The 24,180-nt window shown below is 40.7% G+C and overlaps 1 protein-coding gene across 6 annotated transcripts in view; it reads right to left on the bottom strand.

Annotated features, from left to right (window-relative positions):
• LOC109889990 (regulator of G-protein signaling 7) overlaps positions 1–24,180 on the bottom strand; it is a 53,323-nt gene that overhangs the window by 14,892 nt on the left and 14,251 nt on the right. For 3 of the 6 annotated variants that reach the window (XM_020481914.2, XM_031823632.1, XM_031823630.1), the window contains exons 1-3: positions 11,291–11,427; positions 9,120–9,216; positions 2,005–2,055 (exon numbers count right to left, since the gene is read on the bottom strand). In XM_020481914.2, coding sequence (XP_020337503.2) covers positions 2,005–2,055; positions 9,120–9,216; positions 11,291–11,395 — 253 coding nt within the window. In that variant the 5' untranslated portion in view covers positions 11,396–11,427. Of the gene's footprint in view, positions 1–2,004; positions 2,056–9,119; positions 9,217–11,290; positions 11,428–24,180 lie in introns of those variants that run through there. The other 3 variants (XM_031823633.1, XM_020481911.2, XM_031823631.1) reach the window with 1 other exon arrangement.

A 24,180-nucleotide genomic window follows, 5' to 3' on the forward strand; every position in this document is an offset into this window, starting at 1 on the left:
TACACACACACGAGCTCTCCTCTAAATCAGTGATAGGGGTTATGCCTATTGCCTCCCTTTGTCCGCCATTGAAAAGCTTCCCTCTGAGTGACCTGACCTAAAGTGGCAGCATCTACTAGGTTACAGTATATACATGTCTTAAAAATCTATTGCTTTAGAAAAGCCTGCTACTGTACACTGATGTTTTAGAGAAACAAAGTTCTCCACTATGTTACAATGATTCTAATTAGCCATTGACATGTTAAATTGATACAACATGAAAGGAACTTCTCCAGAATAAGGGTGGAATAGAGACCTTGGGACTATAATGTTTTTGTCAAAAATGTGTTAGTCACATATAATTGATCTTTAGATGGTTCTTCATATGTCTATGAAGTACATTTTAAGTGATTTTATTTTTAACTTGGTGCTATTAGGTTCTATCTATCTGCGATCCAATCACAAGCCTGAACAAATATAGACGGACCAATCAGAACTAGCCTATGGTGTAGGCTAGTCTAGCCAGAAATAACGGCACTTAAGCAAAAAAAAACAACACTGTCAGAAATCTTCAATTTGAGGACTTTAATGGGTTATGAGAGAATAATTCACTACAGAACAATTCTGAGATCTGGGATGTGAAAACTTTAATTTTCAGTATCTCAGGACTATGATTTGCACATAAGGAACCTTATAGTCCCAAGGTCTTTGATATGTCACATACACTACCTTTCAAAAGTTTGGGATCACTTACAAATGTCCTTGTTTTTGAAAGAAAAGCACATTTTCTGGCCATTAAAATAATATAAAATTGATCAAAGTGTAGACATTGTTAATGTTGTAAATGACAATTGTAGCTGGAAAAGGCTGTTTTTTAATAGAATATCTACATAGGCCCATTATCAGCAGCCATCACTCCTGTGTTCCAATGGCAATGTTGTGTTAGCTAATCCAAGTTTATCATTTTAAAAGGCTAATTTATCATTAGAAAACACTTTTAAAATTATGTTAGCACAGCTGAAAACTGTTGTTCTGACACCAGTCTCAACGTCAACAGTGAAGAGGCGACGCTGGGATGCTGGCCTTCTAGGCAGAGTTCCTCTGTCCAGTGTCTGTGTTCTTTTGCCCATCTTAATATATATTTTTTTATTGGCCAGTCTGAGATACGGCTTTTTCTTTGCAACTCTGCATAGAAGGCCTGAATCCCGGAGTCGCCTCTTCACTGTTGACGTGGAGACTGTTGTTTTGCAGGTACTATTTAATGAAGCTGCCAGTTGAGGACTTGTGAGGCGTCTGTTTCTCAAACTAGACACTCTAATCTACTTGTCCTCTTGCGCAGTTGTGCACCGGGGCCTCCCACTCCTCTTTCTATTCTGGTTAGAGCCAGTTTGTGTTGTTCTGTGAAAGGAGTAGTACAGTGTTGTACAAGAGATATTCAGTTTCTTGGCAATTTCTCACATGGAACAGCCTTAATTTCTCAGAACAACAATAGACTGATGAGTTTCAGAAGAAAGTACTTTGTTTCTGGCCATTTCAAGCCTGTAATCGAATCCACAAATGCTGATGCTCAAAATACTCAACTAGTCTAAAGAATGCCAGCTTAATTGTTTCTTTAATCAGCACAACAGTTTAAGCTGTGCTAACATAATTTCAAAAGGGTTTTCTAATGATCAATTAGCCTTTTAAAACGATGAACTTGGATTAGCTAACACAACGTGCCATTGGAACACAGGAGTGATGGTTGCTGATAATGGGCCTCTGTACTCTTATGTAGATATTCTATTAAAAATCAGCCGTTTCCAGCTACAATAGTCATTTACAACATTAACAATGTCTACACTGTATTTCTGATCAATTTGATGTTATTTTAATGGACAAAAAAAAGTGCTTTTCTTTCAAAAACAAGGACATTTCTAAGTGACCCCAAACATTTGAACGGTAGTTTAACTGTGAATGATTCACTGTTTCACATATCTAGTGTCACATAATAGGAGACATAATAGGACACTAATAAGCATGCATTACCTTGATCTTCAATATTCAGGTTTTTGATCATCCACTGTACAATGTCAGAACCTGGAATGGAAAACCACACACATAAATACACCCAAAGCATACTGTATACAGCACCTTTTAGCCCAGTGATGTAAACTACAGACATTATTAAAGGGGCAAAATGGGATTGCTACATCTATTTGTGGACTTATATATCAATGATATGTACCCACTAATTCTTGAAGAATATAACGTATAAATGCCTCATAAGCTTAGTTCAACTGTCATACCCAATCACAACCCAAAATATAAGCTTGTTTTGCTCCATTGTTGTAAACAATGTTATTTTAAATAAACATTGCATACTCTCACAACATAGTTAAAACTATAATTTGGATAGTATTGACGGTCAGTCCTTGCATCCAAAGCTGTATCTATGGATTTAAGAGTGGTTACATTTATCCAGCCCCCTCCCTCATTTGTTTGCAAAACATTGGTGTTGTAACGGTCTTCTTCCTCCTCTGACGAGGAGTAGTAGGAAGGATCGGAGGACCAATGCGCAGCGTCGTAAGTGCTCATGATACTTTTAATAGAACACAGAAAAATCCAAAATAACAACGTGCAATAACAAAAACCGAAACAGTTCCGTGTGGAACACACAGACACAGAAAATAATCACCCACAAATCAAGGGTGAAAACAGGCTGCCTAAGTATGGTTCTCAATCAGGGACAACGATTGACAGCTGCCTCTGATTGAGAACCATACCAGGCCAAACACAGAAATACCAACTCATAGAAAAACAAACATAGACAACCCACCCAACTCACACCCTGACCATACTAAAACAAAGACATACCAAAAGAACTAAGGTCAGAACGTGACAGGTGTTATGTTTGTTTTTGATATTGTTTGAACTCCAGATTGCCCCTTTAATACACCAGAGTCGGCCCATTAATTACATGCAAATTCCTAGCATGTGGGTGGGTAACTGGCAGTCCAACACACTATGCTTTTATTACCATTAGAAACCACCTACCTCTGTTCTCATTCATACAAATTACACCCCTGATAGTGGCTGGAACAGTCATGGCAGAACCTGTCTAACTAATGCTAAGGACAACATGGCTAGTACATATCAGAGCCATATATTTAGAATGGATTTAAAGCCATCATTAGTGCACGTAAATAAAAATGATCTTACAAGTAAATAATCTTAACAGCCCACAATATTGAGTGCAACATCTGGCCTCAAGCCATCTTCACACCCCAGCTCAACCACTGGTTTTCACATGGCTCAGATAGAAAAGTTATTATCACTGTGTCTCTCTCTCCATCTCTCCTCTCTAGGTGTGGTATAAGAGATGGACAGAATGTATTAAGTGAAGAAAAGGGATCAGCGGGGTCACCAAGAGATGGAGTGACTCTCCACACTTGTCTCTTTCTTCCCCTGTCTCTGAGATGAACTCCTGAGGACTCGCCACGTCTTACCACAACTTCAGACAAATAGGTGGATTAAAAACTGTGGATAAACTAACACAAAGCAGAACAATAATGATCAAACGCTTAAATACATCTTCGAAATGTCTGATCCTTTTCTTGGTGTTGTACCTGGATTGCATTTCTTAGACCCACTTCTGCACAACTTGAAATACAATTGTCATCAATGAATACAAAATTCCCTGTAAAGTGTTTGTTCAAAGAATATCAACACGTTGTTTTCATCAGAAGAGAAAATATTGTGACCTATGTTGGTCTTGTAGTCTTAGCTGCTGCCACTAGACCACATATAATGCTGCAGCATGGGTTTGAATCCGGCCCACTACTATTTCAGCAATCCTCTTATTATTTATAAAATATATAGGTCCAGTATCTTTCTACATACTTTATATTTGCTTTTTTGTTGTTTATGTTTACACTGAAAGTGTGTATACAGTGGGGCAAAAAAGTATTTAGTCAGCCACCAATTGTGCAAGTTCTCCCACTTAAAAAGATGAGAGAGGCCTGTCATTTTCATCATAGGTACACTTCAACTATGACAGACAAAATGAGAAAAAATAATCCAGGAAATCACATTGTAGGATTTTTTAGGAATTTATTTGCAAATTATGGTGGAAAATAAGTATTTGGTCACCAACAAACAAGCAAGATTTCTGGCTCTCACAGACCTGTAACTTCTTTAAGAGGCTCCTCTGTCCTCCACTTGTTACCTGTATTAATGGCACCTGTTTGTACTTGTTATCAGTATAAAAGACAACTGTCCACAACCTCAAACAGTCACACTCCAAACTCCACTATGGCCAAGACCAAAGAGCTGTCAAAGGACACCAGAAACAAAATTGTATACCTGCACCAGGCTGGGAAGACTGAATCTGCAATAGGTAAGCAGCTTGGTTTGAAGAAATCAACTGTGGGAGTAATTATTAGGAAATGGAAGATATACAAGACCACTGATAATCTCCCTCGATCTGGGGCTCCACGTAAGGTCTCACCCCGTGGGGTTAAAATGATCACAAGAACGGTGAGCAAAAATCCCAGAACCACACGGGGGGACCTAGTGAATGACCTGCAGAGAGCTGGGACCAAAGTAACAAAGCCTACCATCAGTAACACACTACGCCGCCAGGGACTCAAATCCTGCAGTGCCAGACGTGTCCCCCTGCTTAAGCCAGTACATGTCCAGGCCCGTCTGAAGTTTGCTAGAGAGCATTTGGAGGATCCAGAAGAAAATTGGGAGAATGTCATATGGTCAGATGAAACCAAAATATAACTTTTTGGTAAAAACTCAACTCGTCGTGTTTGGAGGACAAAGAATGCTGAGTTGCATCCAAAGAACACCATACCTACTGTGAAGCATGGGGGTGGTAACATCATGCTTTGGGGCTGTTTTTCTGCAAAGGGACCAGGACGACTGATCCGTGTAAAGGAAAGAATGAATGGGGCCATGTATCGTGAGATTTTGAGTGAAAACCTCCTTCCATCAGCAAGGGCATTGAAGATGAAACGTGGCTGGGTCTTTCAGCATGACAATGATCCCAAACACACCGCCCGGGCAACGAAGGAGTGGCTTCGTAAGAAGCATTTCAAGGTCCTGGAGTGGCCTAGCCAGTCTCCAGATCTCAACCCCATAGAAAATCTTTGGAGGGAGTTGAAAGTCTGTGTTGCCCAGCAACAGCCCCAAAACATCACTGCTCTAGAGGAGATCTGCATGGAGGAATGGGCCAAAATACCAGCAACAGTGTGTGAAAACCTTGTGAAGACTTACAGAAAACGTTTGACCTCTGTCAATGCCAACAAAGGGTATATAACAAAGTATTGAGATAAACTTTTGTTATTGACCAAATACTTATTTTCCACCATAATTTGCAAATAAATTCATAAAAAATCCTACAATGTGATTTTCTGGATTTTTCTTCTCATTTTGTCTGTCATAGTTGAAGTGTACCTATGATGAAAATTACAGGCCTCTCTCATAATTTTAAGTGGGAGAACTTGCACAATTGGTGGCTGACTAAATACTTTTTTGCCCCACTGTATGTACATTTTTTGTGTTGTAATGCACAAATCATTTAACCCTGCCACCTAACCCTGCCACGACCCACAGTTTGGGAAGCACTGTTTGAATTAACGCTGTGTTTCTGCTTGCTGATGGAAAGTAAAAGAACCTATGAGTAGACCAGCCTATGTATTGAATACACGAACATGTGTTGTGATGAGAATTGGATCCTGTACACTATGTGCTTACTTTCCATTTTCTTTTTTGAACATGAATGATATTTGATTTGATGTGTATGAAATTGTTGGGTGAATTATGCATAAAAGGAGAGTATTTGCCCATAATTCTGCACATTTTAATTGTTGTATGTCGAATGATGATCATCGACTGCAAATAAAATGTTTGGATCCACTGGGATTTATTTTAAGACAGGGTTACTTTCTGTTTTGTCAGGTTAGACTCAAGAGAAATGTTTGTGTTAATCTTTTTTTTTCATCAAAAGAGCATCTGTTGTGTTCATTTGATGAATGTGTTTATCAAATGCATTTCCTGTTTTGCAAAAGGCCACAAAGTTCGGTGTCCTGAGTACACTGTTTTGAAAATTGATAGCATTTACAGAAAACTGTAAGATAACAGCCAATTAGCATTAGCATATCCAGATAAGATTGATCATGGATTACCATCATTAATACACCAAGTAAAATTCACACCTTCAGCAATTACTCACTTTCTAGGAGGTTAAAATGGTGAGATGTGTGAGGTAATCCGCTACAAGGCTATTCTGAAAATAGTGTAATATTATGACAGCATGTATGCCTTCGGGAAAGTATTTAGACCCATTAACTTTTACCACATTTTGTTACGTTACAGCCTTATTCTAAAATGGATTAAATTGTTGTTTTTTATCCTCGTCAATATACACACAATAACCCATAACGACTAAACAAAAACAGTTTTTTATACATTTTTGCAAATTTATTTTTTTAAATCATAAAAGAAATATCACATTTAGATAAGTATTCAGACCCTTTACTCAGTACTTTGTTGAAGCACCTTTGGCAGCGATTACAGCATTGAGTTTTCTTGGTGCTACAAGCCTGGCACACCTGTATTTGGGGAGTTTTTCCCATTCTTCTCTGCAGATCCTCTCAAGCTCTGTCAGGTTGGATGGGGAATGTCACTGCACAGCTATTTTCAGGTCTCTCCAGAAATGTTCAATCTGGTTCATGTCCAGGCTCTGGCTGGGCCAAAGACATTCAGAGACTTTTCCTGAAGTCATTCCTGCGATGTCTTGGCTGTGTGCTTAGGGTCGTTATTCTGTTGGAAGATTAACCTTGGCCCTAGTCTGAGGTCCTGAGTGCTCTGGAGCAGGTTTCATAAAGGATGTCTCTGTACTTTGCTTTGTTCATCTTTCCATTGATCCTGACTAGTCTCCCAGTCCCTGCTGCTGAAAAACATCCCCACAGCATGATGCTGCCACCACCATGCTTCACTGTAGGGATGGTGCCAGGTTTCTTCCAGAGGTGACGCTTGGCATTCAGGCCAAAGGGTTCAATCTTGGTGTTATCAGTCAGAGAATCTTGTTTCTCATGGTCTGAGACACTTTAGGGGCCTTTTGGCAAACTCCAAGCGGGCTGGCATTTGCTTTTTTCTGTGTAGTTGCTTCCGTCTGGCCACTACCATAAAGGCCTGATTGGTGGAGCGTTGCAGAGATGGTTGTCCTTCTGGAAGTTTCTCCCATCTCCACAGAGGAACTCTGGAGCTCTTTCAGAGTAACCATCACAATTGGTCACCTACCTGACCAAGGCCCTTCTCCCCCAATTGCTCAGCTTCCAAGCTCTAGGAAGAGTCTTGGTGGTTCCAAACTTCTTCCGTTTAAGAATGATGGAGGCCACTGTGTTCTTTGGGATCTTCAATGCTGCAGACATGTTTGGGTACCCTTCCCCAGATCTGTGCCTCGACACAATCCTGTCTCTGAGCTCTACGGGCAATTTCTTCGACCTCATGGCTTGGTTTTTGCTCTGACATAAACTGTCAACACTGGGACCTTATATAGACAGGTGGGTGCCTTTCCAAACCATGTCCATTCAATTGAATTCACTACAAGTGGACTTCAATCAAGTTTTAGAAACATCTCAAGGATGATCAATGGAAACAGGTGCACCTTAGCTCAATTGCAAGTCTCATAGCAACGGGTCTGAATACTTATGTAAATAAGGTATTTCTGTTTTTAATATATTTGCCAAAATTTCTAAAAACCTGTTTTCGCTTTGTCATTATGGGGTGTTGTGTGTAGATTGATGAGAAAATATACATATTTGATCAATTTTAGAATAAGGCTGTAGCGTAACAAAATGTGGGACAAGTCAAGGGGTCTGAATACTTTCCGAATGCACTGTATGTATGATGAATATGTATGTATGATGCATATGTATGTATGTATGTATGTATGTATGTATGTATGTATGTATGTATGTATGTATGTATGTATGTATGTATGTACAGTGCCTTGCGAAAGTATTTTAACCATCATATTAACTTAAGGGGGCTGAATAATTTTGCACGCCCAATTTTTCAGTTTTTGATTTGTTAAAAAAGTTTTAAATATCCAATAAATGTCGTTCCACTTCATGATTGTGTCCCACTTGTTGTTGATTCTTCACAAAAAAATACAGTTTTATATCTTTATGTTTGAAGCCTGAAATGTGGCAAAAGGTCGCAAAGTTCAAGGGGGCCGAATACTTTCGCAAGGCACTGTATGTATGTATGTATGTATGTATGTATGTATGTATGTATGTATGTATGTATGTATGTATGTATGTATGTATGTATGTATGTATGTATGTATGTATGCATGTATGTATGTATGCATGTATGCATGTATGTATGAAAATACCCTAAATAAAAGGTGACATTCTGTATTGTCGCTTCATACAAACATTTTATCTTACATTCCGAACGCTTGAGTGTAGAGTTGTATTTAAAATATGTAGCTTCACTGTCTAAATAAATATGGAGGGGAGTGTATACGTGACTCAATTAACAAACTATTGTACTGCAGCTACTACTAAATAGGGGGCATTTCATTTGAACTGAATGCTGAGCAGTACTGAATAAGACTGAACAAAACAGTTCCTCCATTCATCCTGTGGCTGTGCTGTTCATTTAGTCTTTCTATGGACTTCATCTTGGCTCCAGAGTACTTTACTGTTCCAGGATCACCACTCACATTACATCAACTGTTCTGCTTGTATACGTATTCTAGGGAAGGTCACTAGTGACTTCCTGAATAATGGCAACTCATATCTGTTGTTTGCTATCCTGCAAAAGGAATACGCATGCTCCACTTTTGCATAAGGTATTAAAGAGAACAAGACACATTTACAAGGCTATCTAGCCTTCAAGTTTCCATTGTGTTCAGTTTTGAGTGTCGTTTCTCAACTCTAGGTTCTCTTTTCAGAACTCTGCACAGCTCCCTGCAACATTATGATTCATTTTGGTATTCTGTTTCATCTCTGGTTTAGGTGTATGGGTTTCACAACCACGGACAGCTCTCCAAGTCAGTCAGAAGCCAGAAGACTTTATTAGCTGGCATTACCATTTCACCGTTTACAATATATTACAACACAAGCTTTAGGTAAGATGTTTACCTGAAAAAACACTTGGAATCTTGGATAAAAAACTTTTCACAGTGCGGATAGGAATTCCATTCTTCTCATCCTGCATGCGGGCTATTACGTCCTCCATCTGGAAGAAAAGAGAGAAGACATAATGTTAGAAATGATCAGTGGAGATATAGTCAGGAGACTGGGGAAAGTGGCCGGAAAAGGCTGCTGTTGTGAATGGCCTCTGGGACTTATTTTTGCAGCAGACCCACTGGGCACAGACGGCAATTCAAGGTCTATTCCTCGTTGGTTAATTAAACGTCCCTTCATTGAAATGACATGGAAACAACGTTGATTCAACCAGACACTTGTTACTGGATTAGTGATCATTTAGTTTATCAACCCTAATAGCAAAGTGTCTGCCTAATATTTCCCCATCCTATGTGTCTTAAAAAAAACTGGACAAAACAAGATGTCACAAAAAAGACATCAGAGAAATATAAAAGGAGATTGTGATGACTGAATCACACCTTCAAGCTAAAACCTAAAAGAAATGTGACATGACAACCTGGATAAAAACAGACATGCCACAGAAAGGCAGATCTGCATCGCAACTCTCCAGGATTGGAGCATTGCTATGGCTCAGCTGCCCTGGCGGAAGGACCTATTTCCAGAAACAGACAGGACAGAGTGAAGTGAAGCGTGGCCCGGATCCGTCAGCCTTCACGGATGGATGCCAAAAGATATCCCAAAGTAGCCCTCTGGCATAAATAAATACAATGTAACAATGTGACACACACACACACATATACACACACGTAAACACACACACACACACACACAGACACAATGCAATGCCTGCTGTTCTATTTCTACTCTATAGACTTCAATGTACTTCCCATATACTGTATCATATAGGATAACTAATTGGTAACCATTAGGGTTTGTTGGTTAGTGTTGATTACAAAAGCTCATTTTCAACCCTCGTTGATTGCATTTGGTTAATTTGACTGGCTGCCCTGTGCCTCGTCAACTTTCCCCCTCAGTCTGTACTGTATCTTGACAACTACACTCCGTAAATATTTTCTTCTGGCAGCTGTCCTCTGGAAGGGATTTTCATAGACTGTATCGCAGGACCCACATTGTCTGATGCAACATTTGAGGGATATTTATTACAAATACATGGCCCTCAGACTGAAAATAACAAACACAATAAGAAGGCCTCCTTGCAGAGACACCTTCACTCATCATGTTCTCCCAGGCCCAGAACCCAGGAGACCTGCAGCCCCACTCCATAGCACTCTACTATAAACCATTCCCACTAGTCACAGGTACAGCTCGTCACCTGTGATGAGGGAGGAGAGAGAGGGAACAAAGACAGAACAAATGATAGCACAACATAATAACATTACATCTCCTATTCATACACATACTTAAGAATAATGGATCAAGGTGTAATGATGAAAGTATGCATATATGTCACAACCTGATCTGTTTCACCTGTCTTTGTGATTGCTTCCACCCCCCTCCAGGTGTTGCCCATCTTCCCCATTATCCCCTGTGTATTTATACATGTGTTCTCTGTTTGTCTGTTGCCAGGTCGTCTTGTTTGTGAAGTCAACCAGCGTTTTTGTATTCAGCGCCTGCTTTTCCCGTCTCTCTTTTCTCATCCTCCTGGTTTTTGACCCCTGCCTCTCCTGACCCTGTACCCGCCCGCCTGACCACTCTGCATGCCCCTGACCATGAGCCTGCCTGCCGTCCTGTACCTTTGCCCCACCTCTGGATTACTGACCTCTGCCTGACCTGACCCTGAGCCTACCTGCATTCCTGTACCTTTGCCCCTGTTGCTGTAATAAACATTGTTACTTCGACACGGTCTGCACCTGGGTCTTACCTTGATTCCTGATACAAAAAACGGTCAATTTATGAAATATGGATTATGATACTGATTTATCTACTGACCAATAGAATAAAGGGTAAACACATAACAATAAATATTCATACCTCCACTCTGTCATATTCAGCCCCCCTTCTAGATATAGATGGCAGGCACCCCCTGAAGGCCTCCCTTCACAGCAACATTACCGTAATGTTATTCTTACAGTGGTCATTTGCAAAAATGCTGTGGCTGAGTACCTGAAACCGCCATGTTAGTCTCAGTTACCATTACCTAAGCACTGGATCTTTGTACAATAGTCTAAAATAGAGGTACTTACTGAGAAATGGTGTTCAATCTTCAGATACGTCCAATGGCAGTCAGTGCAGTTTAAGATGAGGGAGGACGGCCTTATTTCTATTACAGCATATTGGATGACTTTCATTCATATTCCATTCACCCAGTTCAGTGTAACAGCGATAGGTTTAGGCTACAACATGATACTCTAATTTTCTCTATACCCATCATGAGGTTGCTACAACCTAGCCTATGAATGAAAGTTTACAACGCAGGTGCACACTGGTCGAGAGACAAATTTGAGGTGACAGACAGTGACATTCAATACCGCCTTGCACACTCTTGCCTGCATCTAGCTGATATAGGGTGTAATCATTAGTCTAACAGTTGCGAACAAGAGTTTCTACCGGACAAATGTATACCTGTTTTGTTCCATTTGCTTCCGTTTAAGATACATTTTTCAACAGAATCGGCGGAATGAATACACCCCTGATCATGCATAGACAGAGTTCACTCTCATAACAGCCACGTTGTAGTCCTTCTCGCATCTACGTTATGCGCTCTCCTCCACTCACCTCTTCCCTTCACTTGTGGACTTCAATGCACAACACCTCGGCTGTATGTGACCAGGCGAAAAATCTTTCCAAGCCAAACCGCTACACACAGCCTACATTGTTGTCCCCATATTAGCTAAAGTAACGTCATAGTCAGCATAGCTAATGGAACTAACGCATTAGTAAAACCGCTACAATCATTCAGTAGCGTTGGTGTACAGTCAGTAAGCAGTAACACCAGCGGGCCCCGGTGGCAATAAATTAGTAATACCAAAAGCTAACCTTGACTTGGAAAAGTTCCAGTGTTGTGTTGGATAGTCCTAGCCAGCTAGCTAACATAGCATCCCCTCTGTTTGAGAAGGGTGTTACAGTAGGATAAACTAGCTATCTGCACTTTTTAAATGTTTTACCGCCTCCACTGAAGGCGATGATTTCATTTGAAGTCACAATGGACTGTTTTGTTGTCCTAAGTATTTGATGACAATTACACATAATTGCAATTGCTGGACACAGTAGCACAGCAACCTAGGATGTACCAACGTCTCAACTGAAATAGAATATGGAACAGAGTAGAGCAGACGCCTCTGTAATCAAGAATAGTACACACAACTGCATCAAATATAGATATGTAAACACACAAGTCCTTATTAAAATAAATTCACCAGGGCAACCAAGACATGCACGTCACAACTCTTTTGAGAAAATGGAGAATCTTACAAAAAGTGCTTGCCTTATTTCAAGTTCCCTGAAGCCAAAACCTATTGAGTAATTGGCTTGTAATGGACTGAAAGAACACATGTATAGAGTATAAAGAGTATGGGGTAACAGAGATGCCTATCTAACGTATATGTCCTCCCTCCTCAACGGGTGCAACTGCTGCCAGACAGACAGAGGATCGAACGCTTTGCTGAACAGCTCTCATCAGATCATTCTGAGCAAGTCTCTAACAAAGCACTGTCACTATGACAACAGAGATCCTTAGGTAAAAGACAGCTGCTACCAGTATTCACAATGCCAATAGATTATCCATACAGTAGCTAAATGACAGCAGGCACATTGAGAAATGAAACATCCTGACACCTTTTTAGAACTTAGTTACATGATTCACTGAGCTAATCGGCAGGATAACAGAGTGATGATCGATACTTCACACTGTCTCTCCCTCCCACTGAACATTTTTTTCTGAGTACATATCATGAAGAAGAGTGTTTCTCTCTTGTACTGAATGCCTAGAACTACACCTTGCTGCCTTTCTACAGCGAATTGCCTGTTTTCTGAACACAAGTATGTAAATATGGAATGACTAATAACAAAAGCTCCAAATATAATAAAGGCTACCACTTTGCTATTCCAACTACAGATGTGGAATCTTAATTTGATCATTTGTTGTATTTGAGTTTTAAAAAGTTTGTCATTTCCACTTTGACATTTCAGACTTGATTTGCCCTAATGAAAAATGTATTCATCCACTACACAAAAATTCCCCTTAATTATAATCCACATAATAATTTACATTTCCTGTTGTTACAGTATCATTTTCCTGTTGTAGCAAACTGGCTCAAATGAAGATCCTACATCTGTAGTGTATAATGTGTCTCAGAATTTTCAGGGAGCGCCAATGAGCATTTGAGACAAAAGAACAAACATTCACTTTTTTATGAAGCACTAAACTTTTTACTCTGCTTCATACATCTACTCACTTGAACTGCTCGCTACCAGGAAAAGAGAGAGAAAGGAAAGAGTGGGTTTCTTTTACAGCATCACCAGCATGGAAGTGGGACAATCATCCATCACGGAGGAGAATAATGGAGGAGCTTTTCATTTCCTTACAGTGGGCCTGCTGCTAGTGTAGGGCTTTACAGAAGCTTCATGAACTGCCCATTTAACGACAATGGCCTATTGTGGCAGGTTTGTGTTATCTTGTAAACATTTACGTTTTATACTGCAGCACCATGATTGCAGATTTTGAATGAAAGCTGTGCATTCGGATTGTGTGTATTATGGGGCTTTAAGAACTGCTTATCCTGATGGGAATGGAATTATCCAGCTAGTGTTATCTGAGGAGGACACAAGTGTAGATTTTTACACAGTTATAGTTACCCTACACACTTCTATCACAGTGTTCTAGGAAAGGCAACACTGTTGCATGTTACACATACAGCACAATAAATACACCACACATTATGGAGCATACAGGCAGATTTAATGCAGATTTGAGTGAGAATTGGTCATGGACACTTCCTCTTCCCGTTCCATTTTTAAATCATCCACTACACAGGGAATTGCTCACAGTCCTCAGGCATGATTTGTGGCATTTTGAGTGAAAACACAGTTATGTCGACAAGCAAATAAGAAACACAGTGTTGAACAGTGTGATGCGTTTGCATAATATGGACTCATTCCAAAAACACAATGTTCTCCTCATGCCTTAGGCAAAAACAGAACATAGGCTTGTTTGAGATCCTCTTTCAAATGTACATGCCATATATGAACAGATCTAGAGAATAGAGTCAAATGTGAATAGATCAATTCTCTGACTTTGTGGCTTTATCAGCTAAATCCAACCAAAACATTTTACATTCAAGCTCATATAGTGTAAATTATTAATTTAATAGCCAATGTTATAAAGGTGTGCTGAACTAAGATATTAAAATGGTCTTTATTCATAAGATACCTTTCTAGATTCGATCCCCCACGTTTTAGTAACCATTTTCACCTCATTTCAACAGGATAATTAACTTGCAAACATATCAGGCTTAAAACTCATCCTTCTCGCAGAGAACCGTCAAACATAGTGATATGAGCTTACTGTTTGAGAGAGAGGCATCATCAAAAAACACAAATGATAAATTATTGAAAAATAGAAAACCAATCAACTACTTTGATCATCATATTTGCATACCCTGCATGTGTCACAATAATATTCTGTATGTCTATCAATCGACCGATGAGCTTCGTTCAGCATATTCCATAATGCCACTCAGTGTCCATCTTTTCAAAATATGAAGTGAATAGAAATATATGACATGTTATAATGTCCCAATGCTATAACGGACATCTTCAGATTTAATATCAATTACATTTACACATGAAGCTGTCTTCATAAAATATTTGCTCTGCATTGCCATAGCCTACTGTTTCATCATCTAAACTGGGTATTCTGAGTGAAGGTTCTGGTTACACAGATATTGATATTGCTCTGCCTCTGCAGCTAATAAAGATAGAAAAGCAATGATGCCAAGTGCCAAAAATACACTACTGCCTCTCCAAGAAACCCTCCCCCACCCACCCCCCACCCCCCAATCCCCCTCCCCCATAAACTGGCACAGTGGAATATTAACACATGGCAGACAGACATTGAAATGGCCAGTACCTTCAGGACAGGAGGGAGAAGTTATTGACCTCCTAGAGACAAGGTTAGTGCAAGAATGACGTGAATTTTAAGTACCACTCTCTGTCTATGTCTCTTTGTTACTAAGGCAACATCGGAAGACGTAGTACTGCAACGACATCACAGTTTGCCAGTCGTTAACAGGAGATGGAGAGGGAGTGGGAGGATACTTAGGTCCTGTGAAGGAGAGCCCCTGTACCGGGAAAACTGGGAGGAGAAGGGAGTTTGGTTTTGTAACTGGAACTGTAAATACAGTCATACACATGACTGGCAGTATTTGGTTCTCTCTCTTCCTCCCTTTCGTAGGTACTAGTAAACCTGGAGCACAGTCATGCTGAAGAGGCTGCATTCTGGCTCACAGCAGGACGGGGCTAGAGAACATGAAGAGCAGATGCCTGAGTACAAATGGTGCCCGGATAAGAGACGCTTAGCCATGCAAATGAGAGGCTCACTTCCAGAGGCTTCTGTTTTGTCACACCAATTCAGGGAACTATCCATTTGTAGAAGAGTTATGCCACAACAAACACGAGGAAGAACAAGCAACATTCGCCCACATCAGTAAACGATATCATTATCATAACGTCATTGTCATTGTATTTTCCCTTTGAAGACACTGTAATGGACCATAAAATGAATAGTACATTCTAACCCAGTGGGCACAGCAATTCATCTAACCCAGTGGGCACAGCAATTCATCTAACCCAGTGGGCACAGCAATTCATCTAACCCAGTGGGCACAGCAATTCATCTAACCCAGTGGGCACAGCAATTCATCTAACCCAGTGGGCACAGCAATTCATCTAACCCAGTGGGCACAGCAATTCATCTAACCCAGTGGGCACAGCAATTCATCTAACCCAGGGGGCACAGCAATTCATCTAACCCAGTGGGCACAGCAATTCATCTAACCCAGTGGGCACAGCAATGCATCTAACCCAGTGGGCACAGCAATTCATCTAACCCAGGGGGCACAGCAATTCATCTAACCCAGTGGGCACAGCAATTCATCTAACCCAGTGGGCACAGCAATGCATCTAACCCAGTGGGCACAGCAATTCATCTAACCCAGTGGGCACAGCAATTCAACTCTTCTTTTCTTCTTTTGTCTCCTTTTGTAACTCTCCCTCATTCGACACAGCGTTTCCCCTCTGGCCCCTAAAAAGAGCCATTTGAATTGACAACATGAACTTACACAACATCCTGAAGTGGACAGACAATGAGTGAAAGAGTGACATGTCTGAACGTTCTACCCCAGTTCACAGTTAATAATATACAGGTGTGATTTCTAAGAGGATTTTGACGATAGCGTTCTCACTCTGTATTCAATTTAGATTGTGTTCCAGATGGTTGCCGACGGAGACACCGACGTTCCTATTCTGCTTCGAATAATTATTTTCAGCTCAGATGCTCATACATACCCCACAAGCCATGCCACCATGGGTTTCTTCACAGTCCCCAAGTCTAGAACAGACTCTAGGAATTGCACAGTACTACATAGAGCCATGACTACATGGAACTCAAGCTAGCAGTAAAATCAGATTTTGCACACGCACACATTGTAATGTTGTTGTATTGTAGTATTATCCATTTTATATCGTACGTTTGTAATAAGAGAGTAATAATATAATGAAGTAGTGTATGATGTATTGTTTTATTGATGATGTGGGCTGTTGTGTTTTTGTTGTGATATAATTGTTTTAATCCTGTTTGTACCCCAGGAAGAGTGCCTTGACAGCAGCTAATAGGGATCCTAATAAATACAAATAAAAAAATATACCAAGGCCTATACTATTCTACAGTCAATCACCCATCCCTTTGAATTTTCAAACCAGTGAATTTTCATCAAAGGCAAGCGTTTGGAACATGCTGCCCCCATTTCTCCTACGTGTGAGCTTTCAGGGAGAGGGAGAGAGCGAAGAGAGAGAGAGAGAGAGAGAGAGAGAGAGAGAGAGAGAGAGAGAGAGAGAGAGAGGGAGAGAGAGAGAGCGAGAGAGAGAGAAAGAAAGAGAGAGAGAGAGCAAGAGAGAGAGAGAGAGAGAGAGAGGATTGTGACTCCCTGGGGCTACTGTACCAGGCTCACAGGATGTGGTTGATCGAAGCTGGAGTCCAGAGGGAATAAGCCAAATGTCAGGATACCTACAGGGGATTGTTGAATTCTCTCTCCCCCTCACCCCTCCCCAGGGAGAATCCTGCCATTCCCTATCCCTGTATTGGAAGCTGAGCTGTGAATCATGGATGTGAGGTAGGCCTGCTGCCTGGAAAAACGGCAGCATTTATCCTCGTTTGACATTTTGTCTGATTAACAGGCGAGATATTCCTGGCAGGAGTTTTATGCCAGGTCGCTTTCTAATTTCTTTGCTGGTCCCCCCCCCCACCACCACCATTATAATACACCTCCCTGTATTTCTGCCTGTGTGAATGGAAAGATCTCAGATAGACATGAAAACATGAAATGACCCAGGGATTCGACAGAACATCGCTCAGGGATGCACAAATACAATACAACATTCAAAATGGGTGAATATTTCCTTTAAAGGGCACTTCATTGAATATAACAGGCTTATTGGTGCATAATTTGAAGAGTTAATTTCCAAAACGCTACATCCACCAATTTGTCACATTTGTGTTTTTTCACCAGAAATGATTGCTTATGGATGGGTACCTTCATGTGTGTGTGTGTAGAATATTACTGTTTTCAGATTTTTTATTAATCTATTTTAGTTCTGTATTAAAATTTGTTTTTTTGCTAAACTATATTTCCATAGATTTTCTTCATTATTTATCATTTGTATTTATTATTTAAACTTTTTTTTGTATATATATATATATATATATATATATATATATAGAGTTTTTTTATTTTATTATACCCCTTTCTCTCCCCAATTTCGCGGTATCCTCAATTTGCTGATCCTCAACACTGGGGCCCTACAAGGATGCATTCTCAGCCCTCTCATGTACTCCTTATTCACCCATGACTGCATGACCATGCACGCTTCCAACTCAATCATCAAGTTTGCAGACGACACTACAGTGGTAGGCTTGATTACCAACAACGACGAGACAGCCTACGGGGAGGAGGTGAGGGCCCTCAGGGGGTGGTGCGAGGAAAATAATCACTCAACGTCAGCAAAACAAAGGAGATAATTGTGTACTTCAGGAAACAGCAGAGGGACACCCCCCTATCCACATCGACGGGACAGTAGTGGAGAAGGTGGAAAGTTCTAAGTTCCTCAGCGCACACATCAAGGGCAAACTGAAATGGTCCACCCACACAGACAGCGTGGGGAAAAAGGTCCTCAAAAACTTCTACAAATGCAAAATCAAGAGTATCCTGTCGGGCTGTATCACCGCCTGGTATGGCAACTGCACCGCCCTCAACTGCAAGGCTCTCTAGAGGGTAGTGCGGTCTGCACTACCCTCTAGAGAGTACATGCCCTTCAGTACACCTACAGCACCCGATGCCACAGGAAGGCCAAAAAGATCATCAAGGACAACAACCAACCGAGCCACTGCCTGTTCACCACGCTATCATCCAGAAGGCGAGGTTAGTACAGGTGCATCAAAGCTGGGACCGAGAGACTGAAAAACAGCTTCTATCTCAAGGCCATCAGACTGTTATACAGCCATCACTAACATAGAGAGGCTGCTGCCAACATAGAGACTCAAATCACTGGCCACTTTAATAAATGGATTAAATAATGGTATCACCAGTCACTATAAATAATGCCACTTTAATAATGTTTACATATCCTACATTACTCATCTCATATGTATATACTGTATTTTATACCATCTATTGCATTTTGCCACACGGCCATCGCGCATCCATATACAGTATTTATATGTACCTATTCTTATTCCATCCCCTTACATTGTTAGTCGTTGTGAATTTTTAGACTACTTGTTAGATAATACTGCATTGCTGGACTGGAAGCACAAGCATTTCTCTACACCCGCATTAACATCTGCTAACCATGTGTATGTGACCAATAAACATGTATTTGATTTGATGTGTTACAGTCCCATCGCTGCAACTCCCGTATGGACTCGGGAGAGGCAAAGGTCGAGAGCCGTGCGTCCACTGAAACCCAATCCAGCACTGCTTCTTGACACAACACCCACTTAACCCGGAAGCCAGCTGCACCAATGTGTCGGAGGAAGCACCATAAACCTGGCGATAGAGCCAGCGTGCATTGCACCCGGCCCGCCACAGGAGCCGCTAGTGCGCGATTAGACAGGAACGTTCCTGCCGGCCAAAACCTCCACTAACCCGGACAACGCTGGGCCAATTGTACGTCGCCCCATGGGTCTCCCGGTCGCGGCCGGCTGCGACAGAGTCTGGACTTGAACCAGGTTCACTAGTGGCACAGCTAGCACTGCGATGCAGTGCCTTAGACCACTGCACCACTCGGGAGGCATATTTCCATTGTTTAGCTGGAATGAAATGTTCGTATCCTGTATATTTGATTGTGATATGTGGTTGTCTGTCCTAGCTATCTTAAGATCAATGCACTAACTGTAAATTACTAAAATGTCAAATGTAAATGTTTTACATACAGTACAGATCTCGTATTACTCTATTGATTCATTTTTAAAACATGTTTTTAAATATTAATGTCACAAATGTATCATTTGAACAGTTCTTTATGAAAAATGTAGTTATTTAGCGGATATATAGCGTTTTGCAAACAATTATCATTATTTGTCTCTATGAAATGAAACCATCAGGTGATAGATTTCAAACAAATACATGTCTGTCACTGAACCACCCGATGCCATTGTTAGATACTGAAAAAAACATACCAATCTCTTTCATAAGTTCTTTAAACAATAAAAGCTCATTTACCAACATTTCTGAAAATGGATATATAGCGTTTTGGAAATAAACTCTTAATTTCTACTTAAAATATCAAAGGGATGCAAAAGGCCCTCATTTGGTGGAACGACCCTGATACTGCTGTTTCAGTTACTCTCCCAATAATCCATTTTGATGTTTCTAATGCTGGCTTTGCAGCCATTGATCCATTGTAACTGTTTCTATTGCTAAGTCTGTCTTTACAACCACTGTTTATACCGGTATGTCCAATGCTGTCTCTGTTGTATCTGTATGTTGTTCTTTCTGTTTCTATTCCTTTGCTGTCTCTAAGGTGTCTGTTGATGGGTCTATGGTTTCTAATGTTGAGTCTAGGCTCTCTGTTGTTGTTTCTGCTGTTTGGACGGCTGTCTCTCTGGCTGATAGTGGGATAGAGATCCTGGGGCAAGGCCTCTCTCTCTCGCTGTGTCTCTCAGTGGGTGGACGGTGGGCGAAATGACTAAGCCAAGGTTGGTCGTGTGCTGGAACAAATTCCACTGAGAGCGTATAACGCTGCCCACCTACTGTGGTTTCATCACTCAAACAGCCTGCTGAAAATTAATAAATAAAGTAAAAAATAAAAGATGCATAATCATTTTCTGCAGTGTCTAACTGAGCAGGCTGAGCTGCACTGATGACAATTCAGCCACAGGAGATACTGATGAGAAAGAAACCAGAGAATAGAACTACATGACATGACCATGACCATGTTTATGAGGGTATTCAAAAAACAAATACATACAGTTAACCCTGGCCTGTAAATGTATTTTCTATTATTGATACTACTGTATGCGTTCATCTCTCTTGTATTCTATGAGAGCGCAATCTATTCATCAAATCCAGTTTTATAATGATGTGATGTAGCAGCACGGGGCATTACGTCCATATACACCAACCACAGTGCATCCTGGGGGTTAGCATCTGCTGATTAGCGATGACACAGCGGGGGGAGTTCATCAAACTTTAACCCAGTTTAAAGATTCAGAGATGGATGCATTTTAACAGTTACTAATCATGTGAAACAAGGAAATGTACCACAGCAGTAAGTTTTAATAAGTATGGCTCCACCCAAATTGGGGCAAGTACTGTATGTAACTACAGTCTAAATAGTCAGGGTTCACATCTAGAGCTTGGGACTATAAGGTTCTATCTGCAAAACGATGATTCTGAGATAATTGGCTTTAACGTTCTGAATCCTCATTGATTTGAATGGTATCAGCAATTTTTATCTTGTATTCTTTTGAACTTAACAACATGAATTGGGGTATATCGGTAGAGAACATTGAACAGAACAGGGCTAGGTCAATAACTCATTTTTGACATGAATGCAGATAGAACCTTATAGTCCAAAGTTCTCAACATGTGAAGAGTCTCATCTGTGGAGAAAAAAGACAAGGAAGGAGAAGGAGGGAGGTTGTGGAGGAAAACACAGATGCATTGGGAGTGGAGGGAGAGGGGGGATGGCTTCTATATTTAGGTCCTGATAACATGAGAGAGAGAGAGAGAGAGAGAGAGAGAGAGAGAGAGAGAGAGAGAGAGAGAGAGAGAGAGAGAGAGAGAGAGAGAGAGAAGAGCATCTCTAGCCCAGCCAAGCCCCTCCTTTGCACGTGCAACAGACGCTCGGGAACGCTCTGTCTCCCAAATACCAATGAGTTGGAAGCAGCTGGATCCTAACGGGCATTCCAGGCCACATCCCTGTCTCTGGAGCAGAGAGGGACTGAGAGTCAGATGGGACAGACACACAGCCAATAACCTTAGACTGACAGGCAAAATAATGCTAAAATTGTATGGAGATCATAAGCGTTTTGATACACACTATTGATACATCTATACTGAACATTCACATACTTGCTAGAGGGCTTGCGATGGTCTGTTGCATCATTAACATCCTTCCAGTTATTCATTCGACACACTCATGAAAGGACAAAGGAGAAGCAAGATAGCTGAAAGAATCCAAATCAATCTACAAATTCCGTATCTTAATTAAGATCCTCAAATTAAGATCCTACATTTGTATAGTAAGGCACAAAAAAATAGCTTACCATCTCCTAATGCACTGCTTAAGAATCAACCTTGTTTTTACTCTGCAAGGTTTGCATGCTTCCATCAGCTCCCGCTGGCACTGTACTGAGAGGATAATACATGATCTACAGGTTATCTCTGGCACAGGGGAAAATAGAGATGTAGGATCTTAATTTGAGCCAGTTTGCTACAGCAGAAAAATTATTCTGCACCAACAGGAAATGTGAATTATGTGGATTATAATTAATTAACATTTTTGTAGAGGTTGATACATTTTTCGTAAGGGAAAATCAAGCCTTTTTAAAACTCAAATTCACTTTGCTGTTTAGAAAGTTCTCCTGGAACAGGGTGATAAAATTAAGATCCTACATCTGTATAGGCTTTGTAAAGTCTGGGGCCTCTGTAGAGGCTTAACAAGAAGATGGAGAAGCCTGTTAGCCACGTCCAACAGGAGGACACAAAGTCGACCTGAGAAACACAGGAAGCCCAGACAGAGGAATGTACATCTGATTTATATGGCATTGTACAAGGCTGCTCGGTAAGACGCGGCCCCTTGTCTCAAACTGAAGGATTGCTGACAGGGTTCGGTCTTTCTCTTCTCCTCTATCTTGGAGAACTGTTTAATTGGTTGTTCATCAGCTTGGTTACAGCTTGGTTGTTATTTTTAAGTGTTTATGTGGGAAACTGGGAAATCATTGCATCCACTTCTGGGCGCAGGCAAGCACACACACACACATACACACATACTGTACACACACACACAAACCCTGACACATTCCTCACACCCTCAGTTAGCCAGAGATCTGTTGGACACCCTGTTGAAGTGTTGGAGATAATAGCGTTTGACTGAGTGCTGGTTGTCATGGGAATGCAACCATCAGTAATCCCAGTGGAGAGTGGGGAAGAGTGAAAAAGCACAACTTTTCCAGACACTGGTATTGTCCACAGGAATGTCACTTTCCAATTAGTAGATAACCAAAGCAGGGAGAATGAAACACTCTGTGAGAAAAATAATGACAAGAAGAATGACTTGCGTTTTCCTATGGCGGGTACGTCTTGAAAACATCCTGGAGCATTTCTGCAACTGTTTAACCATCCTGAATGTAGTCTCTTTCATAGCTTCAGGAGAATTTCTAGGGATTTGGACAGAGTTGCACACTACCAATTAATTTAACTAGGGAGGCTTTAATTAATTGCACCATGTTAAATTAATGAAAGTAAGAAAAGTAATTTTGATACCAATTATAAGTGTTCATAAGTGTTTATAAGTGTTTATAAGTGAGCTGGAAGATGAATTTATCAAATGAATACATAGACTGGATAATGAAAATCCCAATATAAGTACAAATTTATCAAAGTATTTGGCTTTTGTAGTAGTAGTAAAGTAGTTGGCTTTTGTAATACTAGTATTGTCATCATTATTAATATCAAAATCATGGAACATGTACGGACAGAAAAACACACAAATAATATTACAGCAAGACATTCTATGGGTGAACAGAGACAACGCAGAGGCACAGAGAGCCAAGATGGAGACTGGTGAGGTGAGCTTGGGCTATGGCTGCCAAGCTGAACTAATGGCATGAAGCAGTGAGCTGGGTTGCAGGTGGAGACAACTCGATGAGCTGTGACCGCTGGTCTATGACTAATGTGACTCCATATTGAGGTCACAAATAAGCACTGAAATATGTATGGTAATTAGTAATGTAATTGTCATAGGCATGATGCAATACAGTATTTATTTTAATTTGACTGTTAGTTATTACAAACCTTGTTTGGTTGGAGGACTGACTTATTCCAAAAATACATCATCATAGAACAGAATCAAGACAATCCCCTCGAATAACAGAGAGTTTTAATGTGACTGCAACATAACATGCTTATTTAGAGTGTTCCTACCAAAAAAGCTGTGAATCATGGGTGAATCAACATTTCATATGGGAGGAAAAATAATTATGCTACGCAGCACCTCAATACATTCTCTCTCTCGTTCTCTCTTTCGCTCTCTTTCTCTGTCTCACTCCCTCTTTGTCTCTCTCTCTCTCTCTGGACTTCAAAGGAGAGAGAGAGAGGGATGGTTTGCTGGTAGGACTCCATACTGGGTTGGGGGG

Source organism: Oncorhynchus kisutch, linkage group LG4, assembly GCF_002021735.2.
Source record: "Oncorhynchus kisutch isolate 150728-3 linkage group LG4, Okis_V2, whole genome shotgun sequence".
NCBI classification, from domain to species: domain Eukaryota; kingdom Metazoa; phylum Chordata; class Actinopteri; order Salmoniformes; family Salmonidae; genus Oncorhynchus; species Oncorhynchus kisutch.